Source organism: Atractosteus spatula, chromosome 1 (genome assembly GCF_055471065.1).
Source record: "Atractosteus spatula isolate fAtrSpa1 chromosome 1, fAtrSpa1.hap1, whole genome shotgun sequence".
NCBI classification, from domain to species: Eukaryota; Metazoa; Chordata; class Actinopteri; order Semionotiformes; family Lepisosteidae; genus Atractosteus; species Atractosteus spatula.
In genome coordinates, this window is record NC_142706.1 from 10,742,673 (window position 1) to 10,768,743 (window position 26,071).

General features: G+C 39.2%; 2 protein-coding genes across 2 annotated transcripts in view; both read left to right on the forward strand.

Annotated features, from left to right (window-relative positions):
• Positions 1-6,446, forward strand: part of klhl5 (kelch-like family member 5) — a 38,555-nt gene extending 32,109 nt beyond the window's left edge. The window contains exon 11 of the mRNA XM_088915808.1: positions 3,233-6,446. Within this exon, the coding sequence (XP_088771934.1) occupies positions 3,233-3,289 (57 nt within the window). The 3' untranslated portion in view covers positions 3,290-6,446. The remainder of the gene's footprint in view (positions 1-3,232) is intronic.
• A 4,047-nt stretch (positions 6,447-10,493) lies between these two features.
• wdr19 (WD repeat domain 19) overlaps positions 10,494-26,071 on the forward strand; it is a 35,649-nt gene continuing 20,071 nt past the window's right edge. Inside the window, exons 1-15 of the mRNA XM_088937188.1 lie at positions 10,494-10,571; positions 11,243-11,334; positions 11,584-11,649; positions 12,408-12,533; positions 13,644-13,759; positions 14,351-14,466; positions 15,640-15,720; positions 16,931-17,043; positions 17,593-17,766; positions 19,581-19,651; positions 20,993-21,165; positions 21,715-21,829; positions 22,146-22,252; positions 24,859-24,981; positions 25,681-25,830. Of these exons, the coding sequence (XP_088793314.1) occupies positions 10,566-10,571; positions 11,243-11,334; positions 11,584-11,649; positions 12,408-12,533; positions 13,644-13,759; positions 14,351-14,466; positions 15,640-15,720; positions 16,931-17,043; positions 17,593-17,766; positions 19,581-19,651; positions 20,993-21,165; positions 21,715-21,829; positions 22,146-22,252; positions 24,859-24,981; positions 25,681-25,830 (1,629 nt within the window). The 5' untranslated portion in view covers positions 10,494-10,565. The remainder of the gene's footprint in view (positions 10,572-11,242; positions 11,335-11,583; positions 11,650-12,407; positions 12,534-13,643; positions 13,760-14,350; positions 14,467-15,639; positions 15,721-16,930; positions 17,044-17,592; positions 17,767-19,580; positions 19,652-20,992; positions 21,166-21,714; positions 21,830-22,145; positions 22,253-24,858; positions 24,982-25,680; positions 25,831-26,071) is intronic.

Genomic DNA, 26,071 nt, shown 5'->3' on the forward strand with positions numbered 1-26,071 from the left:
GATCTCGGCCAGCCACTTCTTGAAAGGAGTAGAGGGCATCCCCTTCGCCGACTGAGTAGCTCGTTCCAGACCTCACAACTTTTTATGTGAAAAGCTACCACCTGTTCTCATTTTTAATAATACAGTATGTGTCGTTAATTTCTAGTTTATTCTTCGGTTCGTGTTTCCCAGTCCATTCTGAAATAGTCCACTGAGCTGGCGTAGGCAGTGACTTTTGAGGATTTCAGATACTTCATTCGGGGCTGTTTGCAGTCGTCTCTGTTCAAGATGAGAAGGGCTCAGTCCGTTCAGCCTGTCAGTGGACGACATTCCCTTAAGCCCAGGAGAGTCCCTGGTTTCTGATTTCTCTATCCTGATTCCAGAGCAGCTATAGCTATTTGTATCTGGGTGACCAAAATTGTGCACTGTATTCTCGGTCAGGTCCTCCTGGTCCGTTGTAAAATTTTAAAATCACTTGATTTAAATTCTGTTCGTTTAACTAAATATACTATCATTGCCCTGTTTACATTAAATATTATCTGTTAGCCATTAAATATGATCTATTATTTATCTAGTCTGTTAACCAGCTGTCAACCCAAAGTGATACATCACTTTGAATGCCTGCCATCTGCGAATTAATCTTTAATGAGAAAAACTATAAAAAGCTTTATGAAAATCAAAATTTACCAAATGTCTCTTTTTAAGCCGTTAACACTGTGGATTCAAAATTTCTAATTAGTTAAGCAGGAATATATATATTTTTTATAAGCCATACTGAATGTTCCATGGAAGAATTTTAGAGATGATCCAATAGTTATAATAATCATAAACTTTATTTTATATAGCGCCTTTAAAGGTGGCTTCTCAAAACGCTTTGCAGAATGACAACAACAATAAATAAAAAGAATACACAAGATAAAACACAATTATAATATACAGAGGAGACCGTGGATGGTGGTACTAAGAAAAGCAGAGGGGTGAAGAATGGAACCAGTTCAGTAAAGGTTCTTTTAAAGAAGAGGGTTTTGAGTCTGGATTTGAAGGAGTTTAGAGAAGGTGGCTCTCTGATATCCTTGGGGAAAGAGTTCCAGAGCTTGGGGGCATAACAGGAGAAGGCCCTGTCACCCATAGAGTGTAGACGGGCTTGGGGGACAGTAAGGAGACCAGAATTAGAGGAGTGAAGGTTGCGAGGTGGGAAGTAGTAGTAGTCTGGTTATTATTATCATTCCCATAACCTTACCTATGATATAATAAAGATATGCTGATCTATAAGTGTTTGGTTAACCTTTAGTTTCTTTACAGTACATACACTAGGTAAAATGCCATCAGGTCCTGGAGAGATGTTTAAGTACTTCTAATACAAAAAAAAACACTTCTATCGCTTCTATACTAAAGCTATTTAATTTTGAATTTTGTCTTTGTTCAGCCAGAGGCACATTGTCTATTTTGTGATAAACAACTGAGTGAACTAAAATATTTATTTAATGTATCATGTTTCCCTTTCATCACCTAAATGTTTCCCCGTTTTTCTTTCCGAACATTAATATGTTTTGCTGTTGTAATACTGAAAGTCTTTTATTCATTTTAGTCTGCTTAGTGACATTCTTTTTTTTCCCTCTTGGTTAGGAATTTCTATATTTTTAAGATTCAGTTGTCTAGTTACAGCCCCTGTTCCTGTTCACTAAAGAATGAGATACGTGGACAGGCTCCTCTGACATTACCACCTGCAGAGCCATTCAGAAATTTGACAGGTTGAAAGTTCTACACAGCATGTCAGGAGAATTAGCCTTGACCAAAAAAGCAGAGCATCTCTCACAGAAATCTCCCCGAGCCGACAGACACCCTATAAGTAGCAGGAGTCTCTGTTGACGGATCGCAACTCTTTTCATGGCTCCAATCTGCCAGTTTGGGGAACCCTAGTTCCTCTCACTAGTAACATAACCAGTTACTAGGCCACAGAGCTCAATCTATACTCTTAGCAGCTGCATTTAGTGCTTGAGTTTCTGAGTGGTTGGCTCATATCAGTCAATGTTCATTAAAAAAAGTTGTCCTATTTAGAATTTCTCTAAAACCAAGTTTCAGTTTTCATAAGAAGTTAGAGTAAAAGGTTTTCTGCCTGGAGGGGTGTAGTGTATTCTGGCTGACAATCCCTGCTCAAGAAGAGACTTTCATATTTGAACAATGGAATATGTGTGTGTACATTTAATTACATATTAAAATCTTAGTTGCCACAAAACCACCATAGACATAGGCAGTCTTCCCACATTTGTATGTTGGAATAGTTTATATTTCTTTTACAGAACTCGTTTAATGTCTTTTCATTGTAACAAAGTAGAGAACAGCATGAGAACATTTTATAGATGTTGCTATAAACTGTGCAAGACTGAAGCATTTTTAATAAAGTCACAATGTTGAAAGCTGGTAGAGTGGTAAACGGGAAATGTCCTGTAAACTCCATAGTATTGAATTTTGAATTACTACATTCAGGATAATCGTACAGGAAAAAAAAGACAAGTCAAGGCCACCAAACTGAAAGGTGACAATTCGGAAGGAATGTCATACTCATCGCGGTGACACATACAGACAGGCTGTGCTTTTGAGTGAAATGTTTAAATATCAGTTGACTGCCTAATAGAAAAAAAAGTTCAGATGTCAATGCCTTGAATTCAATTTCAAAATAACAAAACAATTTATGTGTCATATGTTGTGTAATTGTGTGTCATATACTGTATATTTTTTTTAATTGCTGTTCTAGTTTAAAGAAAATAACAGTGTCAGTCCTGAGTAAAATGCCTAGCAACATGTCTCCTCCAGATCACTTTGTGTCATTCATGGCCTCTCCTGCAGTTGTATACTGTCTCTCTCTCTCTCTCTTGCTATGCAGACCAGAGCAAAGACAGAAAGGAGTTTATTTGCCATATTTAACATTGAGATTCATATTTGTGCTGTTCTTTCCGAACAAATAAGAATAAATAATGAAAGTACAACAAAGCACTACAACGTGCAACGGGTAGTACAGAACATTAAAAACACAGGACACTACATACTTGGTGGCCAAGTAAATAGCAGAGCATGTGTGCTGCCCAGAAATCTCCCTTTTCTTAAACACATTCAACAAAACTGTCAGAGAACATGTTAACCACACGCACGGAAAATGACATTTCACGAGCAGGAACTGAAACGTTTTCACGAGGTGTGGGCCGGATGGTGTGAGCAGCTGGTTCACTGGGTTATTCCTTGTGATCTTTTGCAGGTTGCACCGTTGTGCCTTGGGAGGGCAGGAGCCTGTGTTGTGGCAGTGAAGTTATAACCCAGCGTCTCCTTCTCCCCAGACATCATTACAGTTCTTATTCTCTTTGTCAAGATCCCCTGCATATTTTTTTTTCCTTCTCTCCCAAAGAACTACTTAAAAGGGATTCTACCAAGGAAGAATTGAATATCTATTTCCATCCTGCTATGTATTGGAAACTTTGCTCATTTAACTGCGCTGTGTCAATCATTAGAAAGCAGCCCAGCATGATGTACAGCATGTAGCCTCTGTGGAGTATTTTAATTAGCTGGGCTGAAACTCACCGTCTTTCTAAAGCACAGTTTGGCCCTTGTCCAGTTTAATGTGCTGATTCCCATTTTGATTTGGGATAGGGTTGACTGTACCACAGGGAACAGTATACGGAGAAAGGTTGGAGTCTGAGGCGTGTTATGCCATCGTCACAGACCTCACTGTGCTAGAAGATACTTCTGCTCCTGAAACTGATCGGAGGCTGGTGGGGGGAGGGGGTGTTCCCTCTGTTACTGATCCAGGCAAAAGACATTCTCACTTTAGAAAAATGAAAAAAGAACCATGTATCATTTCTCTTCCCCCTGACAGGTTACAAATTGCATTTTTGGGGACATAGTGAGAAATTGGGATTTTACCGGAGCTGAATTTAATAGCACAGTGATTGAACTGCACATACTCTCATTTTCCCCTGGTGCTGTAATGGATGCATCTCAGTGAGCAACAGTGTTCTTTCACCAATGACAGTACAGGCCTGAGACAGGCTGTCCTGCACACTGCTCAGGCAGCAGTGGAGAAAGAGCACAGGGTGTGTGTTGTTTGGTGATAGACATCCATTGCTATTTCTGAAGATGTACAGGGTAATTAGACATCACGGTTTGTTTCTGTTCTTTAAGTCTCCTTACCAGACATTCCATTTTTTAAATATCCTTTTAAAAGTAGCCATCAAAGAAGGTAAACATCTGGGCTATTTTCAAAGGCCTTTCCTGCCATCCTAAGCTTATTGCCTGTTTTTGCACACACAAAAATGCAAAATTAAACTCCTGGTTTTACGGGATCAAAAAAAGTGGACTGCTCAAATTATCTGAGGGACTAAAGTGGCAGGTTAATTCTTTATTGTATTTTCTTATTACTTCCACTCTGTATTTGAGCAAGACACGAAACTGTCGTTTTAAATAAGAGAACAATCGTCACATACAGTAAAAAAATAACAAACATTGAAACAGGGAGACTCTAACTTTCATGACATTTGGCAGTACATCATTTCAAATTCATGAATTTATTTTTTCTCTTCTTAGTATTCACAGCACCACTGATCAGCTAAGTGGGATTTTGTTGCATGCACTTTTGAAGCGAATGGCGTAACTCAGACTGTAGCTCCATCTCAGTGCCCTTTGACTTGAAAACACACTTCCACTTCGGAGAAGGGATCTGGAGTCTCTACAAAGAAATTCAGAGCAGAGATCCGCAAGTCCACGTGTGAAAATGAAGCCTTGTGGATTCCACCACCCGATACCTCCTGAGTTTTAGGGGGGAAAGCCTTCATTTCAAACTCTGGGGGGGGAGGGGGGAGGTGGTGGAAGAAGAGCTGGTAAGAAAAGGTCTTGGTTGAATAAACACACTGTTGCATTCTCTGATATTTTTATCAAAATTATTCAATGTTCCCATTCTCATGTTCTCATTCTCAAAATTCAGAAAAAAATCTATGTGATATTATATCTTTATTGTACTATATTATATAATTATTATAATCTATATAATATTTTCTGATTTTTTTTAGCCAGACAATAGAAACATTCCATCAGAACAGAGAGAAGGTTGTTTATAGGGTAACATTCTGAGCGTGTGACGAGTGCTGGCCAGAGCTGGAACAACTAATAGTGGTCTAATAAAGTCTGTCCCCACTTGGTACAAAATGAAGTGTCTGTAATACAGTTTATAGATTGCGTGGACAAATGGGGCAATATTTTGTGTTTTTAATTATTTGGAGATGTTTAAAGCTTGATTTGCTTTTATACTATATGTGCCTACATTTTTCTTCTCATTTCAATTGTATTTTCATTGTTACACGATGGGGGTGTGTTAATGGTCGAATTAAGAAAGTAGTCCTCTGAATATTAATGTAATATAAACCAATATTATCTATATTGAATGGAAGATATCATATTATATGATAGTCCACATTGTGGGTGCACAGTTGGTAGACTTGCATTGGATCCATTCTGCATGGCTGGACTGAGGCTTTGACTGGATAAGTTCCACAGGTCAAAGTTATACAGTAGTTCCAGTTTCAATGCCTGGAAGATGCAGCAGCAGTAGTTTTTGAACATGATCTGTTAAGAACACTTTCTTGGGACATGATATTAGCAGCAACCTAAACTGCCTTTAAAAAGCAGATTTTACTTATCTTTAGGAAGTCTTAATACTTTCCTTTTTTTTCATTCCTTCAAATGCAGATGCCATTTTTGGGGGGCTTTACTGTTGATGTAGAGCTGTGGTGTTCTGTGGTTCAGTGGAAGGAAGGGGTGAAACTCCCGGGCTCTCATTCAAAACAGTAGTACGTTTCTGAAGGAAATTTCTTCTGCTCAACAACCTGAGACGACAATGGCGGAAGTGGGGGACAGATGTTAGCAGATTTCAGGTCTCTGTTGTCTTGTGCTGTCTGACATCATCGACTCTAACCTGCCCTTGGCATGTACGAACCCCCACAGTAAACATTGCTCCACCCAGACTGCGATACAAGTACAGGATTCCTACATTCCCTCATTCAAACCTGTGAACTGCATTCCTGCTGGAAGTGTGCGTGTCTGTTTTAGAACCCTTTGTGTCCATCTGTTGGGGGTGATAAACTGCTTTGAACCCGTGTTTTGACCTTCTGTTGCCTTAATGGAGAGTAGGATATTACAAATCACAGGGCACTGTCTTTGTCACCCCAGAGCTCCGACAGACAAGCATGAGCTTCCAGCTCCCCCATTCTGGTCCCAGGAACTCCTGTGTGACGTTCTCACCCTGTGTGTGGTATTTAAGTGAAATGTTTTATATATTTGTTTTTGCGAAAGGGAAAAATATTTATTTAAATATATTACTTTATTATTTAGCAACTTTAATTTTCTTAAAGTAGTTTACTGCATGCCTTGTTTATTCTCCATTCAATCTGCTTTTCTGTGCACTTTTTTATATTAAAATATTGGAAGAAGAAACTGGTGTGTCCAGTGCATTTTTATTAACTGTGTTTCTGTTTCTTTAACAGATTGGCTTGGTCTCTTTCCTTCATGTGAGCCATGTGTAACTGTATGAGGATATATCGGTGCCCGTCATGGTCCAGGAGAGTCCTTCAGGTTTTGAAAACTTAATCTACAGTATCAATGGCTAGAGATCATGTTAATCTTGGCTAATCAAGTACCCGAGTGGTTCCATTCAGTAGTTGAATCTTGAATTTGGAAAGAAAACCAGAAGATCCTGAAATTCTCCTGGACCAGGGCTTCGGCCCACAGATCTAGATCATAATCCTGAGTTTTAAAATCCTTGTTTTAAGGATTAAGACATCATAATAATTCCTTACGCTTATACTTATACTTATATACACCTGGATGATGTGACGGCAGCCATAGTGCGACAGAATGCTCACCACACACTACCAGTGAGGAGGAGACTAGAAGGAAGAGGAAGCCTATTCATAGATGGGGATTATAAATTAGCCATGATTAATAAAGGCCAAGGAAAAAAAATTGCCAGGACAACAGCTCTACCTTTTTCAAGGAACACCCTGGGGTTTTTAATAACCACAGAGAGTCAGGACCTCAGTTTTACATCTCATCTGAAGGATGGCACCTTTTTACACTATAGTGTCCCCATCACTATACTGGGGCATTAAGACCCACACAGACTGCAGGATGAGCACCCCCCACTGGTCCCACTAACACCTCTTCCAGCAGCAACCTTAGTTTTTCCCAGGAAGTCTCCCATCCAGGTACTGACCAGGCTCACACCTACTGAGCTTCAGTGGGCTGCCAGTTGTGAGTTGTGAGTTGCAGGGTGATATAGCTGCTGGCTTTATGTTGGTTAGATGCTGGACATGTTGGTTATATTCGATTGACTGTGGATTTTGCTATTTCTGTTCATGAAACAGAAAATTTTAAGCTTCTTCTTTATTGACCTTAATAAATCCTTCCCTCTTTATGCTGGACACGCACAGCGGTTTTGGACAAGCAGAACCTACAGGATATATAGGTAATAAGAGAAGGCATTGTTTAAAATTCAGTGTACACCAGAAAAGAGAATCACCTTGGCCACAGAAACCCAGGAACCTCTTCTCGAAATGTCAGTTACCATATGGATTCAGACAATTGCCCGTTTTTGAAAATGAATAGGGAAACATTTGGACAGGATGAGCCATGAAGCAGCAGCTTGTTGGCAACATGAAGTCTAAATTTAATGATGAAGAAACTTAATTTAGGGAGGCTGTTAAAAATGTAACATGGAGTGAAGCACTGTTGTACTGTACTGTGTACAGATGCACTGTTTGTGCAGCGTGCAGTTAATTCATGGGTTAACTGCCACTATGCACCTGGAACAGTCCAGACACACCTGGGGAAGCTCAGATCCTAACTCTCTCTGGCAGATGGCAAACTTTTATCTGGATCAGCTGTGGTTTTATTTGCTGAACGGCACAGACTTCACTCAGTTGGTTTAACAGCTGTCAAAGGAAATCCTGTGAGTTGTTAGTTTCCTTCTCTCAGTAGGACATCACCATTCTTCATCTGATGGTGTGTGACAGGATTTAACATTATTTACAGATCAACGGATGGCATTGTAAGGATAATTGATGAAGTCCAGAAAATATTTGTTTCCTAGCCTTTGTTTTTTTCATGGAATACCAGCAGTTAAGCAACACATTTGAAGGGCAGGCTTGCACTGACATTATTAGTTATTAGTGATCAAAGAGTAAGCTCTCCTCCCTTCGGATGATTTATTCCCTAGGATTAAGGCTCTTGCTCTCGAATACCTCATGGTATTTTTTTCCCTTGCAGTTATGGTTGTGTGTCTACTTCCCCCAGACCTGCCTGTAAAACATCTGTGTTATAGCACCCTGCTCTCAGGTGTATCCAGGTGAACTTGAACTTGCCACAGGTACAGTATATGACCTCAAACTATTATCTATGAACCTCATAAGAGTCTCATCTTAGGAGACCATGTCATTGTTTTTTTTTTCTTGGTTTTGTGCGGCGGTTATTTCAGATGCTCAGCCTGACTGTTCGGAAACCTTCTGGAATCTTCTGTGAATTCGTCTGGGTTGTTACTGCCGGGACCTTCGGCCCCACACGGTGACTGACATGATAGCTGGGGGGGGGGGGGGGCTAGCGATCACTCATGTAGGCAGGAACTTCAGGGGTCACTTGGAAATGTTCTCTCATTAGGGATTTTGTGTAACGTTTCTCGTACTGTGAAAAACTGCCTGGGGGTCTTTATGTTTGACATGTCAGATAATATAATTTCTCCCATCCCCCGCTGCTGTCTGGACCCTCCTGGGACAGGTAGTGTACAGAGTGCAGTCCAATGAGGTGGTTTCCTCTACAGAATAGTAAATACGTTCAGACTGAGGCCGCCGCTGTGAAGCCCCACTGCTTCCAGACAGCCCAGGGCTGTTTAATTTCTTCATGTGTGCCGAATATGCTTGTCTGCAATGGGGATTTTTTTCCCCCCAGTTCAAAATTACGTTTCACGATATGAAAAATCTTACGTTTAAAGAGATAATGTATTTTTTCAGTACTGCACCGAGGTGAGTCAAACGAGACAAAAAATGCAAATAAATTACACGGCAACCAAAACCCTGTAGCTATTTAAATGCTAATGTCAATCTTTCTAAATTATATATTTATGTAAATGTGGTATTTCTCTGCCTTGTGCGTTTATACTTACATATAAATGCATATTTATCTCTATATGTTGTACACATAATAAAATTATATTTTATTTTGAAGTGAAGATATTTATTATTATCCCTTTAAAGCAAGATTGTAAAGGCAAGATATAGAGTATAAATGGGAAAGGTGGGGATAATTTTATAGTGTTAGATTCTTTGACCTTTTTGATAGTACTATTAATAATCAAAATATACAATATAAATAATCGACAACTTCAATCCAGGTTTGTTCTGAGTATGTAATATCAATGCGGTTTTGACTTGTCTCAATTGAAATAATCCTAAATTTAATTTCCCAAATCCAGCTGTTACTAGTAACGAAGATATCAGGAAGAGGGCATCAGATGACTCTGCTTCTTGGTACATGCTTCGTCTTGATCGTGTAAAATACATCTTTAGTCCCAGATTAATCACTTTTGGTTAACTTCAGCGGCACAGATTGTATATTAGCTGAGCACAGATAGGGCACAGATACTTGCTAAATTAGTGGGATGTGATCAAACCGGCAAAATGTAACGACTGTCATTTGATTCAGTAATCAATTCAGTTATAAAAGCATTCAAGACTGTTTAATCCATCACCTGACAGAAGCTCTCTTGTACATGAAGATGATAAGGAAGGACAATCAACTAACTGCTCGGAGAGATGCTAAAATGCAAAATGGGGATTTAAAATTGTACTTGTTAGATTCTACCCGCGAAAGTGGGATTAACGGTTTTGTGTGTATGTCCTCTATCTTGTAATTGCATGGAATGTCGTTACTCTGATCTGAACATTGTGAGTTTCATGCAACTGTTCAGCAGAAATCGCTACCTCCGGGCAGAGAGGAAAACATGCCAACGTGACCTGACTGTCGATTGCTTCAATCTGCCCGGCCAGTCAATCTCGCCAGAGCCGCTGGAGTTGACCGTACGTCCAGAATGTTGCCCTCATAATCAAAAACTAAAGACACAAATGCAAAGTATAAACTTTATGAACCTATACCAGACTGAACTACTGCATGTTTTGGTGATACCACGAAATATTTTTTTTTTTTCACTTGTTAAACGTCAAAACCAAATAATACATTCGGGACGTTTTCTTCGCTGTGAACATAACAAAATGCGCCAGAGAAACGGAGAAATGCGATGCTTGCATAGAAGATTTATAGCAGCAGTTCAACGAGCCCCGAGGAAAGGAAAGAGGAGTGCCTCCAGGACTACAAGCGGCTCGGACTCCACGTCCCAGAATGCCTTGAGAGCCGTGATTTTGCGGTTGGTTTCGAGGTGATTTGATTGGTTGCGGCAGCGGGTCGCTATGGGTGACGCGGACGCTGTGGAGGGATGCATTCTGGGGCGAGCAAAAGCTGAAATGGTGAAGTTCTCTCCTGATGACGAAAAATAAATTATGAAGGTATCAAAACATTGTTTTATGACTGTAGTTTCTAATTCCGATCGCGATCATATGAAAAGGGCGCGTGTTAAACAAAGTTACATATTTATATTCTGTCGAAAAGACCGGCAGTTTAAGTCGCCGTGCAAAATAAAAATTTCATTGAAGCTCTTTGAAAGATTAATCTTTATTATCATTCTGTGCTTTTCACTTTAGACATCGATCTTATTAACACTATCCTGTTTTTCATTTTTGTTCATACATTTTAAGTTTACTTACTTATTAAAATACAAAATCATGGAATACTGTCATCAAAGAGGTAATTTATAGATTGCAGAAATAGTCGATAATTATCGCCAAAACATGCACTGTGTGAGATTTTCCCAGAGTGTTTACAGTTCATATCGTAAATGGATGTTTTCATCGACGCTGGTTTTAAGATGTAAACATATAATAACGATTAGTAATTAATCTCAGTTGCAAAGGGATAAGAATGGTGGAAAAAATGCTTGTCTGTTGTGAAGTCTGAGTATAAAAGTATAGAGGCAACGACGATAAACTGAAAACATAAGTATCTAACGCATAAATAGAAATAACAGAAATGCAAACGACTGAGTCTGAAACCTCTCTTTCGCTGCCAAAATTAGGAATATGATCATTGTAGTTACACAGCATCTTCGTCTTCTCCCCAGCGAGTGTTCACCCTCTCCGACAGGGCCTGGCAGGGCTCCTGTCTGCAGTACAAGTGGCAGAGGACTCTGGGGAATTATCTCGCTGTCGCTGGGTAGGTGGAAGAGCTCCTGACTTTTCACACCGATCAACAGGAGTTGGGCCAAGAGGGCAGTGAGACACTGTGTGCGCAAACATTGACAGAAGAACAACATCCTGGCTCTCTCTCCATGTTAGAAGACACATTGTCTTTTTTTCAGACTGCTAACAATAGTATGTTTTATTCATACAGTGGCCGTGGTAATGTGTGTTTTAAAAATGTGCTGAAAAGCGTGTGTTAAAAATGACTTTTCTTTTTCTAAAGACCTGACCAAACCGTAAAAATCTTTGATCGTCATGGAGAGCGGAGGAATGAAATCAATCTTCCAGGGTTAGTATATGACTATGTGTAGCTAATGTCAGGCTTTCTAATCTTTGCTTTTTATTTGTTAATTGTTAATTTCACATTGCAATCCAATGTTTATCTCAGATTACAGTTGGACTAAGGGAGACCAGAGCTTCGAGTGTCTTGAAAAATATATAAAATTGAATCAGTAAATCAATAAAATTGAATTACTATAGCCACACCTGCAGATAGACACACACTTTGTATGCAGGATACCCCATTAATATGAAACCATGGGTTAGACATTCACATATTCAGTGGGGAAATAATCTATTGATAAACCACCAAGCAGCCTATATCTAAATGATCTAAAAGAAAAACACTGCTGTCTATTTGAGTATTCTGATCTTCAGGTCAACCATTATGCTATGAACATAGAGTTGGAAGTGAACACATTTGCAAATGGAAATCCTTCTTGCTAGCAGCCCTGGATACAGGCTCCTGGCCATAGTGCTTTGTAGAGTACTGGTTCTCATGCTCCCAGAACACCCTCCATACAAAGCACTGCTAGCTTCTTCCCTGTACCTCTCAATCCCTATTCTGTTGAGTGCCCAGAATTTGTGCATCCAGGTACTATTTATTGCTGGCTAGGTTGCTCTAGATACGCCTTTATATCTGATTTCTTTTTCCTTCCCTGTGGTTTTGCCAAACCTTTAAACCAGTATCTGTTATTAAAACCAAAGCAGGGCACCACGCAGGCAGTGAGGCGTTTTTGTGTTAACACAGACTTTGTCACCGTTTAGTAAGTGTGTGGGAATGGACTGGGATAAAGATGGAGACATCCTGGCAGTGATTGCAGATAAGTCCAGCTCTGTCTATCTATGGGACGCCAACACCAACAAGATCAGCCAGCTGGACAGTGGCATGAGGTGGGTAGTGAGGATCTAAGAGCCCTGCTTGCAGCGCCAGTCTTTATTTCAAACCAGCTCCTTTAATATTGGATCATCGATTAACTGGATTTTTGTTTCCCATAGGAGCTTGACTTTGATAAGTATAAAGAATAAATGTGATGTGGTCAGACTGTCTTGAATATCGATTATACTTTTTTTTGTGTGTGACTAACCCAGTAACACCAAATTTGTATTTGAATACAAGTCTTAAGGAATGGGACTATTTTTGGATTCATTTTTTTTCTTATCCATCATATTTCAGTTCAAAGAGGGTATGATTTTAAACTATTTGATTAGGGTGCAACTGTGTTTAGATTTTAACAGATTATAACTCAATTTCTAAACCTTGTTTAACCAAAAGCTTTGATATCCTACTACAAAGAGGTATATCAGAATCGCCATCAGCAGACACACCAGGAGAATATTTCACTAATAATGAATCATTTCTTCATTCTCCACTCATTTTTCCACGAAATCATATTCTTACCAGCAAATGTGCTCATATGTAAATGGTAAAATCTTTGCCTGTGCACAACGAACTGTAGACTGACAGAGATCTAGAAACATAACTCTTTCTCTTTTTCATGGGAACCAGTGACACCTTATTTAGCTAAGTTTAGATTTAGTATATGAAATAGATATTGTGGCCATCTACGCTGCCACAGGTTATGTTAAGGCTTGTAGTTTGGGAAGGCTTGGACTTTGTGGGACTATGTTGTGTGGAAACAGAATCAGATTAAGACTCCTTTCTTTTTTATGTATAAAATTTGCATTACATGGGGTGTTGTTACAGTGTGTAAGTATAGGGTCAATAGAACTCAGTCTTTGAAAAGACGAGACTCCAGCAAGCATAGAAGACTGCTGGTTCTTTTAGCAGAAAAGGTAACCTGTCACTCTTTCCCAGTGAAGGCTGTGAATATATTTAAAGAAGACAGTTCTTGTCTTGTTTGGGGCGTAAAGACTAAAAATATCTAGGTTTTATTTGATCAACAGTCTTCATTAAAATGCATCTCATTGCTTCTGTGGTAGGTGGTGCTCCAGACACCTGTCTCTTCTGTGTTAACTACCTGTGATCTCTCTTGCCCACAGGGACCAGATGTCCTTCCTGCAGTGGTCAAAAGCAGGATGCTTACTGGCTGTGGGGACTGCCAAGGGGAACCTTCTCATTTACAACCAGCAGACCTCACGCAAGATTCCAATCCTCGGTAGCTGCATTTATCATTTATCATTTGGCATTGTATTTTTGTCTAATGGTACTGTTGTGTATGACTAGTTAAAATATTTTTCTTAATTTATGAATTTGAATTCATGCTTTTCTGTTTTTTACCATTTAATCCTAAATCTTTACTTTCATACCATTCAGGGTATCAGTATGCAGTTTGCTAAATAAGGTCTTTCTAATGCATTACACAATTTTGATATAACATCTCTTTATTTTAATCAACATTTGACTTTATATCACAACAGTTTGCATCTTAATTGACTCCCAACATTGTCTACCAGATGTCGATGATGTGTTTACATAAACATAATCTAAGTCTTTTTCATAAGTAGTAAGAATAAAATAAATGTAAAGACTCTTTTTCCATTATTGGAGGCAGTGCTAAACCACCCTTCTTTCTTCCCCAGTGCATGTTTAGCATGACTAATATTTCTGTATATTACTGTGTTGTTCACTGAAAATTCAGGATTTAATTCCTGCTGAAGATGATGTGATTCTTCAGCTGTTCATAGTGATGTTCCTGGCTCAGTGAATGTGGAGCTAAAAAATGTCAACACTTGTCGTTTTTATTTAGGAAAGCACACAAAGAGGATTACCTGTGGCTGCTGGAGTTCTCAAAATCTGCTGGCTCTGGGGAGTGAAGACAAGACAGTAACTGTGAGCAACCACGAAGGAGACACTATAAGACAGGTGATCACATCGCCTTCAAGGAGACAAGTGTCATGTTCTCAGAGTGAAGAGACAGTGAGGGCACAGCTAGTATGTATACCAACATAAGAAGACAAAAAAATCTGAAATAAATTACAGACACCAACGCAAAACATCTACAACTATTTTATCCAGACATTTAAAAAAGCTGTGAGCACCAGGGTCCTGTCTTTTTACTATCTTATAGGGTAAAGAGGGAACATTTTTTTCTAAAATAAAACAGCTATATTCAGGGTTACAGTACTCTATAAAACATACTAAATTAATGGGAACTTTTTTCTCTATTCTAAATAATGTATCACTCAAGTTTCTCCAGTCTTTTCGATACCACAAATAGAAATTCAGTATTTCCAGTAATATAAGTCACCTGTCCCTGGCGTGAATCCTGGAGCCGGTCTCTTCAATGCTCAATATACCTAAAAGATTTGTAGTCTGGTTTATAGGAGAGGTGCCGTCTAAAAATTCTTAATCTTCTTCTCTCTTTTATTCTCTTCTCTGTAGTTTGTCTTCCTGTCTCTTCTCTGTTCCTTGTTTCTATTCTTTCTGTCTGATTTCCATATTGATTTTTATACTGTCTTCTTATAGTAATTTAACGACCTCACTAAGAGTGATCTTGTGATCACTGTTAATAATAAGGAAAACTGCTCGTCCCCTTGGTCAAGCAGCAAGATAGAGATAAGGGACAGCCAGGCAAAAGCTCAAACATTGTCATTATCTTACCTTAAAGAATGGGGTGCTGTAAAATGTGAACTTTAAAGGTTTTCATACCCTTAAGACATAACAGTATGATTATGCAAAATCGGGTTGTAAAATCTGGTCTTACATTACCCCTGTAGATTCACTCTCAAGGTCATTGCTATGGAAACACTTTAGTAATTTGTCATAAGGTTTTCAGTCAGTTACAAGGACCAACAGACTGATAATATGAATTAAAGTAATATCCCTGAACATACATTTTATAGTGAGTGCATGTTTGGGAACTGTTGTTGCTACGTTCCTTGCAGTTTCTGTATGTCTTACAATGAATGGCATATATAGAAATATATATCAACGTTTTGTCTCTAAGCAGTCATTTTAATAGTACGAATATGCAGTGAAGAATGTGGCAATGATCGCCTTTTCTTCAGCCCTGTGTCCTGGCTTTCCCATTTCTAGACAACAGTCCGTGCAGAGCCTGCTGATATTCAGTTCTCTGTGATGAAGACAGATGAGCGAGCCAGCATGGGCGAGAGCACTGTGAGTTTCACCCTCTCTCAACACAAGCTGCAGGCAGCTTCCAGACAATCGTTCAGCAAAGCTCTGATGCCTCCTAGACTCGCCTCTCCCTGGAACTGTGAAGTTCATAGCGGCACATCTCATCGGCTTAACTGCTGGAGAAGTTCATTATCTGTCTGTATTTGTTCTCTTGGGCTGGCCTTGAAAGTCCTTAAGGTGGATTTTTTTTAAAAAGTCTGGTTAAAAGAGAGCCAATGATTGTGGTGAGTTTTGTTTAGTGCTCGGAACATATTGAGACAGAAAGACAATGGTGCATTACAACATTATCCTTTATTCACTACATGTTGAACAGTGCCCTTTATGCATTTGTGTAGTTGTGTGTGTTAGTTATTCATCAGAGCTGTTTGCAGTGTCTATTTTATGAATCAGCACATGTTCAGTTCACTCGAAACTGCAGACTCCCGACCTCGACTGTCCTCTCCCAGTATTTTTGTTCATAGCACATAGCTGAATGTAACTTGAAAATGGGGATTTTTGAAATTTAGGAAACAAAAAATGGGACAGCTCAAACTCTCAGCCATGCTAATACCAATCGAGCAGGCAGACACTTGGAAAAGATTTGTGAGATTCTGTCTGCGCTCAGGTGGGAAGGAACTGATTAGTTGTTGAATGATGTTCCAGCACAAGGCTATCAATCTCAGACTCCTGGGAGATCATCATGATCTTCTGGCTTCTGTTCCACTCTGCACTGTCTCTGGCAGAATGTTTGATTAACTGGAACATTTCTAACTCTTCTATCCAGACATGAAAAAATCATTGCTGTGTTGGCTTCAGTAAAGCGTTCTTTTACATCATCAGCTATAATGAGCTTGAAAACAAAAAATATGGCTATGTGTGCCAATTTTGAGATCAGTTTATTGAGAGGTTAAATTGGAACACAACGATCTAATTGCCCTCCGGGCACTGAGTTTGACACACTTGGTTCAACAGAAAAATAGGAACTTAAAAGAAAAACACAAAAACTTCAATCACTTCCTTCCATCCTCTTAGGCTTGTGTGACATAATATGAAACATAACATTTTTATTATCCACCGGTTATGACCTTCCAAAATCTAGTAATCAGAGTTTTATGGGAGGTATGGTTAGCCTGGAACTGTTATTGTGTACATGACTTCTTATCTTATCTTGCCCTCTTGCCTATTGTTCTAAATTGGCATATTCTCTCTCTAGGCCAGTGTGGTGGTGGGGAGGAAAACCTTATTTCTTTTTAACCTCAATGACCCTGATAACCCCATTGAACTGGCCTTCCAGCAGCGCTATGGTACCATAATTGCATACCGGTGGTAATGCCTTTATTGTTTTCATCTTTTCATATTTTAATTAGTTCTCAGGGACACGCGTATCTGTAACATAAAAGCCAGACCTGCAGAGCTATAGATCAGATTGCCATCAAGCAGCAGTCTGATCCGTTTCGTATTTGATGAGTCATAGAGTACTTGTATAAGCCAGCACCAGGTCCTAGAGATGTTAAGAGTTATCTTATTTTAATTTTTGAAATGTGCTTAATCAGATAACAAGGCCAAACAGTATGAAACGCTATTATTGCTCAAGCCTGCAGCTGGAACAAATGCAAAGGATGCTGATGTTGGGTAGTGAGAAGCCTGCATTTTTTAGCAAAATATTGAAAGATTTCTTTATAAATAAAATGTCAAGGAGGAGTGAGAAAAGCTATTGAATCTATGACTTGGGGTAGGGATATAGATATTATAATAGCTCTAGGAAAACTGCATGCAAATGAAGACAAGAATATAGGAACCTTTAATACCATTTCTAGTGATTTTTAAAGCAAGTATGTTTTGAAATGTGTCTAACTCTTTTCTCCGCTTCCAAAGGTATGGGGATGGATACATTATGATTGGCTTCTCCCAAGGGTACTTTGTGGTGATTTCCACACACATCCGCGAAATCGGTCAGGAGCTCTTCCAAGCACACAACCACAAGGACAGTCTGACCAGCATCGCCATCTCCCAGTCGCTCAACAAGGCTGCCTCCTGTGGAGACAACTGGTAAGAGGGAGCACGAGTCATTTTATCTCCTCTTTCACAGGACAGAGCCAGAGAGGGGCAATTCCTGCTGAAAAACCATCCGGTACCAGAGCTCGGCACTGTCTTAAGCAGCACAAGTCAAAAGAAAAAGTGTGTCAGAAAAGCAGTCCTCGCTGTTTTGCAAGTGTATTTATCGCCTTTCAGGGATGTCTTAATGTGTTGAATTGCAGATGATATGTACGTGCTTTTAAAACCAGTACTGAAATGCTGCAGTGGAACATGTTTATATGTGAAAGAAGTGAAATGTTCAGTGCAAATGTTCAGCAAAAGAAAAGTCAAAAACTAAAATTGGTTGATTATACCTTAAGTACTCATCCTTTTGCTGTTACAAATCTAATTTAGTTCAGGTATACACAATTACTTTGACAATAAATAATAAATGACTGCACCTATCTCTGAAAGGTGCCTCAGCCACATAGTGAATTTATAGCAGAGATTCAGCTATCAGATAACTATACTGCCAACATGTAGCAAAAGGTTTTGTGTGATCAGACGAATGGTTAAGTAGGCTGGTGGAAGCATTGTTGTGTGGGGCTGCTTCCCTTTGACATGGACTGGGAAGCCTTTCAAGATTGAGGGAAAAGGGATTGAGCAAAGGAAGGGCTAATCTTAACAGGTAAACCCACTGCAGTCTGCTAAAGACGTAAATCTGAGATGACAATCCATCTTTCGGTAGGACTGTAACCAAAAGCACAAGGCCAGAGCTGGGAGTTGCTTAAGAATAAATGAATGTCGTTGAGATGCCCTGTCAAAAGTTGCATCTGACAGAAAATCTGTGGTATGATGAAACTATTGATTCAACAATAAGCAACTTGACAAAATTTAAGTAAATTTGGGAGGAGCAATGGGATGAAAATTTGGGATGAATATTGCACCACTTGCATATTTAGTTGGTAGAGACATATTCTTAAAGACCTGCAGCTGTAATTGTGCCAAAAGTGCTTCGACCAATATTGCCACTTTTTGCTGAATACTGTACTTATACACTGAACATATTTTAGTTCTTAATTTTCGCAATTTGTGCTGACATTTAGCTTCTTTCACTCTATTTGGGCATTCAAACATCTTTGAAGCGTTCAGTGAACTTGAGTGTTAAATTTTTGAATAAAAATATTCACTGTACATAGTGTATACATCGTCTGTCATTCAACAAAATGCAGCATGAGAGGAAGGGAGCGAAAAGGCATTGTGGTGTCTTCACAACAGAGAATGGAAATTAATTGAACACAAATTATTAATAAGCCATCTTGTGCGCAGTATGTAAATCAGTTAAATCTCTGATGAAATCCAGTTCACATTTTGTGCTATAAAGAGACAGCAGAGGGAGATGCAAGCCAGAGATGAAGTGAGGATTCAGATTCCAGACAGTATCTTTGAGCAGTTTGCTCATTTAAATATACTTCGTTTAAAGAGGCATTATGCATATTTATGAATCATTGAAAAATGTGCGGTGTAGTTGCCATACTGGAAATGAAGGTTGTAAAAAAACATTTGTTAAAGAAAAAGAATAAGCTTTTTAAAATATCCGTAAACAGTTTTAACTGCCGAATTTACTTTTGCTTTTCTGTAGAAGTTAAATCATTCAGACGCGTTTCGGCAACAAAAATGCATTGGCTAATTTACAAACTGCTTGCTAACAATCTGTTGCTTTGTTTTTATTGAAACATCGTCAGATGAGCTTTCCCCCTGATGGTTATCTTTGGAGATGCTATTTTCTCATTGAGGTTTCAGTCTCCCTTGTTTTGGTTAACATTGGTGTCGTTTTCACTTTTCAGCATCAAAATCCATGACCTGGCGGAGCTGAAGGAGATGTATGCCATCATTAACCTGGATGACGAGACCAAAGGTGAGCGCGATGTAGCAGCTCCTGTGGATGAGGAGGTGCAGCTGCCTCCTTCCCTGTCATCAGCTACTGAGGTGACAGCCCTTTGACCACCAGGCACAGGCAGGGGAGCTGACACAGTGTCTGTGACACAACACTTCTGTACTTCAGTGTTGAGGTTAGACGTTCCTTTATGTCTTTGCCCTGTGTCCGTGATACAGCCCAGATGCATGATAAAAACGGAGAAACTTCAGCTTGATACAGGTATTAATTCACTCCCTCATAACCAAGAGGGAGAAGTGGACAAAGTCTCACCTCCTTTCTCACCAGTAGAAACAACTGTGGTAGAAAAGCCTAGATCCTGTAAAAACTCACCACTTCAGGTTTTGATCCCTGCTTGATTATGTGATTCTTTCAGTACAGGTGACTGCTTGTGACAGGTGGTTTGTGCTTTTTTATCTTAAGCCCTAACATTTTACGGGGTATGGTGTAGGGGAAAATTAAATTGTGTTTGGCATAGAGGAGAATGATTGATTTTTCTATCTGATTGCACTCAGATCTTTGAGGTTTAGAGATTGAAGCCCTCTTGCTGAATATACCCCATATTTGTTTGTGTTGCCATTGTGCCATTTTTGTAGATAATAATGTGCAGTAAACCAAAAAAGGCAACAACAGAAACTGAAAAAAACTAATAAGAACTAGGACTTTGGTTGGTAGTGTGCCATTGTGCACTGTAAAATAAAATAAAATGTTAAAATAAAATTTTTATGTCTCAATAAAGCAGAGCTCCCCTGGACATTGTGAATTTTCAGATAGGTGTCGTATACCTTATAATCCAAAGTTTCAAGTACTGAGTTTAATTTTAATTTCTGGAATAATTCCAGACCAGCAATTTGCAATTGTGAGATATTTAATTTTATTCCCATTGCAAATCATGACAAGATTGACTTCAGAAATAGACGGAATTATCATCTGAGGCAATAACCATTCAACAGGTGTCTCTGAAGGTAGGGTCTGAATGCATGACACACTACAGAAACACAGTGTGAAGTTGTGTAGTGTCAGCAGCAGTACGTCTTGCAGCACTCTTCCAACAAGTAATTCTATGAAGTGTAATGGAATTGATTGAATTAGATATTATTAAACAATTAAAACATTATATAGGGTTATTTATGAATACCTATCACTATAGAGTAATGAATATATCACAAAATAAAAACTAAAATGCAGTTAGACTTTATTACTCTGACAGTAAGGCTTAGATCTGAATTATGATTTTTCTCCTTATTGGTGTTCGTGCGGTTTTGTTCATTTCTCTTTCCATCCTCACCCGCTGGAGTGGTCCTTACTTCTTCAAATTCACAGGTTTGGATTCCCTGTCCTGGACGGACGATGGGCAGCTGCTGGCTGTTTCCACCCAGCGTGGCACACTTCACGTGTTCCTGACCAAACTGCCCATCCTGGGTGACACCTGTGGGACCCGGCTTGCCTTCCTCACCTCCTTACTGGAGGTCACAGTGGCCAATCCTGTGGAAGGGGTGAGAGGGTCGATCTCTCCTGCCTTCTCTGTTTCTTTAGGACTCTTTCTGGAGCTTTACTGCCCTCTCAGACCTTTCTCTTAATCTGGATTCAGATCTTTCCTCCTCGTGCAGCAAGCACCTCCATCACGGACCTCCTTCCAGAGCAAGTGCTCCACAACAGGGTTTGCACGAGTACATATTGAAGCGTTCTGATATTTCGAGGGAAAATGAATCGTCTGAATTTGACGCAAAAATTGAGCAGCGGCCATACCTAGGGCAGTAAATACTTCTCAGCTGGCCTGGTGTCAAAACTGATGAGGGCTTGACAGAATCCACCTACAGTCCATGAGCAAAGCGCATTTGAAATGATTATTATTATTGGTTGTTCCAGTTACGTTCAGTCACACTTAATCTCAGTCATTCGGGGAGGCAAATTTCCAGTTTAGGCTAACAGTGTCCCAGAGAGGAGTGACACTGGCAAAGGGTTCGAAGGGAGAAGGGTGTGTTCCCTGTTGCAGGCTGTGTGAGCTGCAGTGCCTGACTTGCTGTCTCTCTGCCTGATTAAAGGAGCCGGCTATCGCCGTGTCAGTGGAGGTGGAGCCCAGTTTTATCGCCGTGGGCCCCTTTCACATCGCTGTGGGAATGAACAACCGAGCCTGGTTTTACGCCCTTGCAGAAGACAGTAGGTGACACATGAGTCTTAAATGAAAGGGCTGTTTAACGTCATTTGCTGTCTTTAATTTTTGCTATGACTGAAGTTACATTTAAGCTGAATGATTTCAACTCATTCACATCATTTACCTTTGTCGTCTTAGTTCTTCAGATAGATTGCTCACAGCTCCTATTGAATATGCTTTCAGTATGCTCGCAGCCTTAACTCAGGGAGTGTAAAATCTTTTTCCCTACACTGAGTGGCAAAGTCTGCCTTATTTCCACTTCTGCATCACAGCAGGTAGCCATATTTCTGTAGCACCTTATACATGCCTGTTTGTTTACAGGGATAGAAAAACTGAAAGATGTGGAATACCTTGGAACAGTAGTAAGCATGTATCTCAACTCCGATTACACTGCTGTGCTTTTCGAGGGGAAGGTGCAGTTGCACATGGTAAGAATTCATCCTGTGTGTTTTCGGTCTTCTGTCTTAATAGAATCTGGACTCCGATGCAGATCTAAAATATAAATGCACATCCAAGTACTGTACACTACACTGCCACATTAATATAGTATGATGTGTTCCAACGTAGTGACCTTTTCTGTCTAAAATAATGCAGATGACCCCTCATGTGGTATGACCTTTGAGTCCTGTGGGTTATAAAATAGTAACTGACCAGGTATTTTTCTTAATATGCATTGCTAAGTGGGGAAATCAAATATTTATGTTTATGGAGTTGATGTGACTCCACAAGAGACATGAGGTTGGCAGACTTGGCTAAGGTTTCAGTCCGTGTAACTTAAAAGTTTGTAGGCTGTGGTCATCAGATCAAAAAACACACTAACAGCAAGCCCCATGCAGGTTACAAGAGGCCAGTGGAACAGAGGCACAGACAGCAGCTTTCAAATCTAATGAGAAAACAGCTGCATGATTTTCTGTCCTCAGAAGCACCTGTGAAATGAAAGGAACTGTACTGCAGCACGTTGCAGTTTTAATTGCCTCTGAAGGTGGACTAACTCACTGCATTCTCTTCAGTGTACAGTATTATATTATGCCTTTAATGAACTAGGAAATGAACAAGGGCAATGAGCTGTTAGTATGTATTGGATGAATCAGGACGGAACAAACATCAAAAGAATTCACGGCTTCTGTTGAAATGATTACATCTAATGAGAGTTAGTTACCCAGCTAATTAAGTTAAAGAACATGCTTTAATTATTAAGTGTACATGGACTATGATGGTAATTAAGGCTTTTCAGTGGACACTTTTTCTTTGATTCCAAGACAAACCAGTCCTGACTTTTTATGAAGTGATGTCTGCTGTAAGTGGGTAATTCAGATTTGTCGAGTCCTGCAGGGCTTACAGCACCTCTTTTCTGCAGTAACCACGTTGTGCTCTAAATGATCTCAACATTGATATCAGTTTGATGATTTTTAACTGGTAATAAATAGTATAATTATAAAGTAATAATTCAAAAGCATTACATTTATTAATTGTAAGGGATTAGGTTGTATTTTAATCTGTTTCCCAAGGTTTTGTGTACAATACATTAACCTTTACATCTAGATCAGGTTGTTATCAATGCTTCCTTTTCACTTTCTAAGATAGAAACATACAATTTTCCCAAAGTTAACTTTGTTCTTTCATTCTGTAGATCATCGCCAACGTTGAGCTTAGGAATGTTGAACAGGTACAGTGCAGGAAGTGTAATATTAGGGAGAGCAGTGATGTTAAAAAGCCTTAGGAGTTTCATCCTCTATTTCGAGTTGCTCTTTTCCCAGCAGCCCAGGAAATTAATTTTTTAGAGGTTTTCAGAAGGTCAGGGAATAACTCATAGAGGTAGAAAAAGTAAGACTGTCAAATCAGAATGCCTCTGGGTTGTTTCTCAAGATCCCTATCAAATATAACTCTGAAATGAAATTAGTTTATGGCGTATTTGGTCTCACTGTTTTTAGCAATGGAGCACTTCATTGGTTATTAGTACTATTGACTGTTAATTATGACATGACTCTAAACATTCTGTGTATTTAAAAGATTCATTTTTGGTAAAAGAAGAAATTTATGGTACTGTATACCTAAACTCAAATATATCCTGCTTTCATAAATGTGCACAAAAATTTATCGAGAATCAAAGAGGCTAAGAAAGTGAAAGAAAAGCTTCTGATTCCTAAATTGTAATGTCTTTCAAAAGCATTTAGTTATATAAATGCTATAACTGATGCCAGCACTTAAATTTGTATGTATTACTGTGTTTGCAAGTACAGATGCAAACTGACACAAGTCCTCTTAAAAAGATCAGAGGTATTGGACAGAAGTGATAGCTTCTTCGCAGTCACTTAGCTATGGCGATCCATCGACCTGAATTACAAACCAAAACAAAATGTTTCTTTCATTGAGATTCTATGAGTTACGCTAGACCAACCAACTACAACAGTCTGTAAAGAGACTCAGGACCTGCCAGGATTAGTTCCAGTTTGGGTTGTAGTAACCCTCACTGGAATCGGTTGTCTCATCCACACAGTGTGTAAGGTCATGGCTCACAGAAGGCAAAGAAAAACTCCTGGCTGTGCAAGATTCCAGAATTAACACATTTACTTATCCAAGTTAGCACCTTGTTTGCTTATGCCAAGCCTCTGTGTGTATGTATAGGAGGAAATCACACCACACATGCAGTCTTGCACATCTCTGGAGCACCAGTAGTCAGAATGGGCTAATATAGGCAGTGATCAGCGCACATGTCACTTCTCTGCTGATACTGGCCTGAACATGGTGTGCAATCTTCAATCTCATGACGCACCCATCCGTTATATCCACTACGTACTGTACCGTATATACTATGAAATATAGAGGTTTTACGTTTTGAAATCCTTAGACTGTAAATGTTGCTTCTGATCAGTGAATCCGAATTCGTGGAGTCTGAAGGGTGCAGATGGAATTCTCTGTTTGCTGTGAATACATGGCATAATTCACACTCTGGGTGTTGCTATTTTTTCACAATTTTCCTTTAAGTCCAGCTGTTGTGTAGCATTTGCAGCACCATGACTAGAATGTATTACAGATTGAGAGTGAAGACCAGGACACCCAGGAGGACAGGCAGACACGTCTCTTCCCGGGACGAGACGACAAGTGTCGCATTCTGTCTCACGCCTTGACTGCAGACTTCCTCTTTTACGGAACAGATGTAAGACCCTCTGAACCGTCACCTTCATTTCTGTTCTTTTAATATAACAATACATGGACAGTTAAGTACATTTTGGCAAGGTGTTAGCAATTTGAAGAATGATTTGATAAGAAAACAATCATGCATAAAAATTAATAGAAGGCTTTAGGTTCAGGCATGTATTTGTGTATCTTCAAATATACAGTAGATACCTGTATATCTTCAAATATAGTCAGAGTTTTACCACAGGAAACAGCTGATCTGTAGTAAATCAGATGTAGAGACTGAGGTAATTTGTAGCCACAATGTAGATGAAGTAAAGATTGTGTTTCCTCTTGGATTTGATCATTGTCTTAGTCTTTTCTTACCAGGGTAAATTTGATTAGTTCAAATTCCTTATGTTTTTCTCCTTACTGATTTACATTATATTCAATGTGTTTTCCCGTGTTTCATCTGGGTTTTACTCCTCTGGATTATAATAATTCTGCTGTTTATAAGTAGTATCTGTAGTATCACACAGCCCCTATATCCATTTATTGTAGTAAGTTGCCTTATCATCAATGTCTAGCATCAGAAAACAATGAAAGTTATACATTACAAATTAACATTTTTATAGTATAACAATTATTGGTTTACTAAGATATAATGTGTGCTTTTACTTCAAGTACATTAGAAATAATCAAATAAAAGAAATCTTCTTGATTTGTTTTGATTTTCCAGACTGGTGTAATTAAATGTTTTTACATTGAAGACTGGCAGTATGTCAATGAATATCGACACCCAGTGGGCATAAAGAAAATCTTCCCAGACCCCAATGGGACCAGACTAGTGCTCATCGATGACAAGAGTGATGGTTTTATCTATTGTCCTGTAAGAGTTCTATAGGGTTCTGAGACTTACTTTTATCATGTCTCTTCTGTGTGTCAGATGTATAGATTCTCACTTGTCATGATATTATATTGCTTGTTATCCATAATATTAGGCTTTTTGTGACTGTAAGAATGAACTAATTTTTTTGTTGAAGCTAACAAAACAGTTCAATTTTTCCTATATCCTGAACACCTTAAATTATACCAGTTGTCCTTTCATTCTGTAATCTGGAATATATACA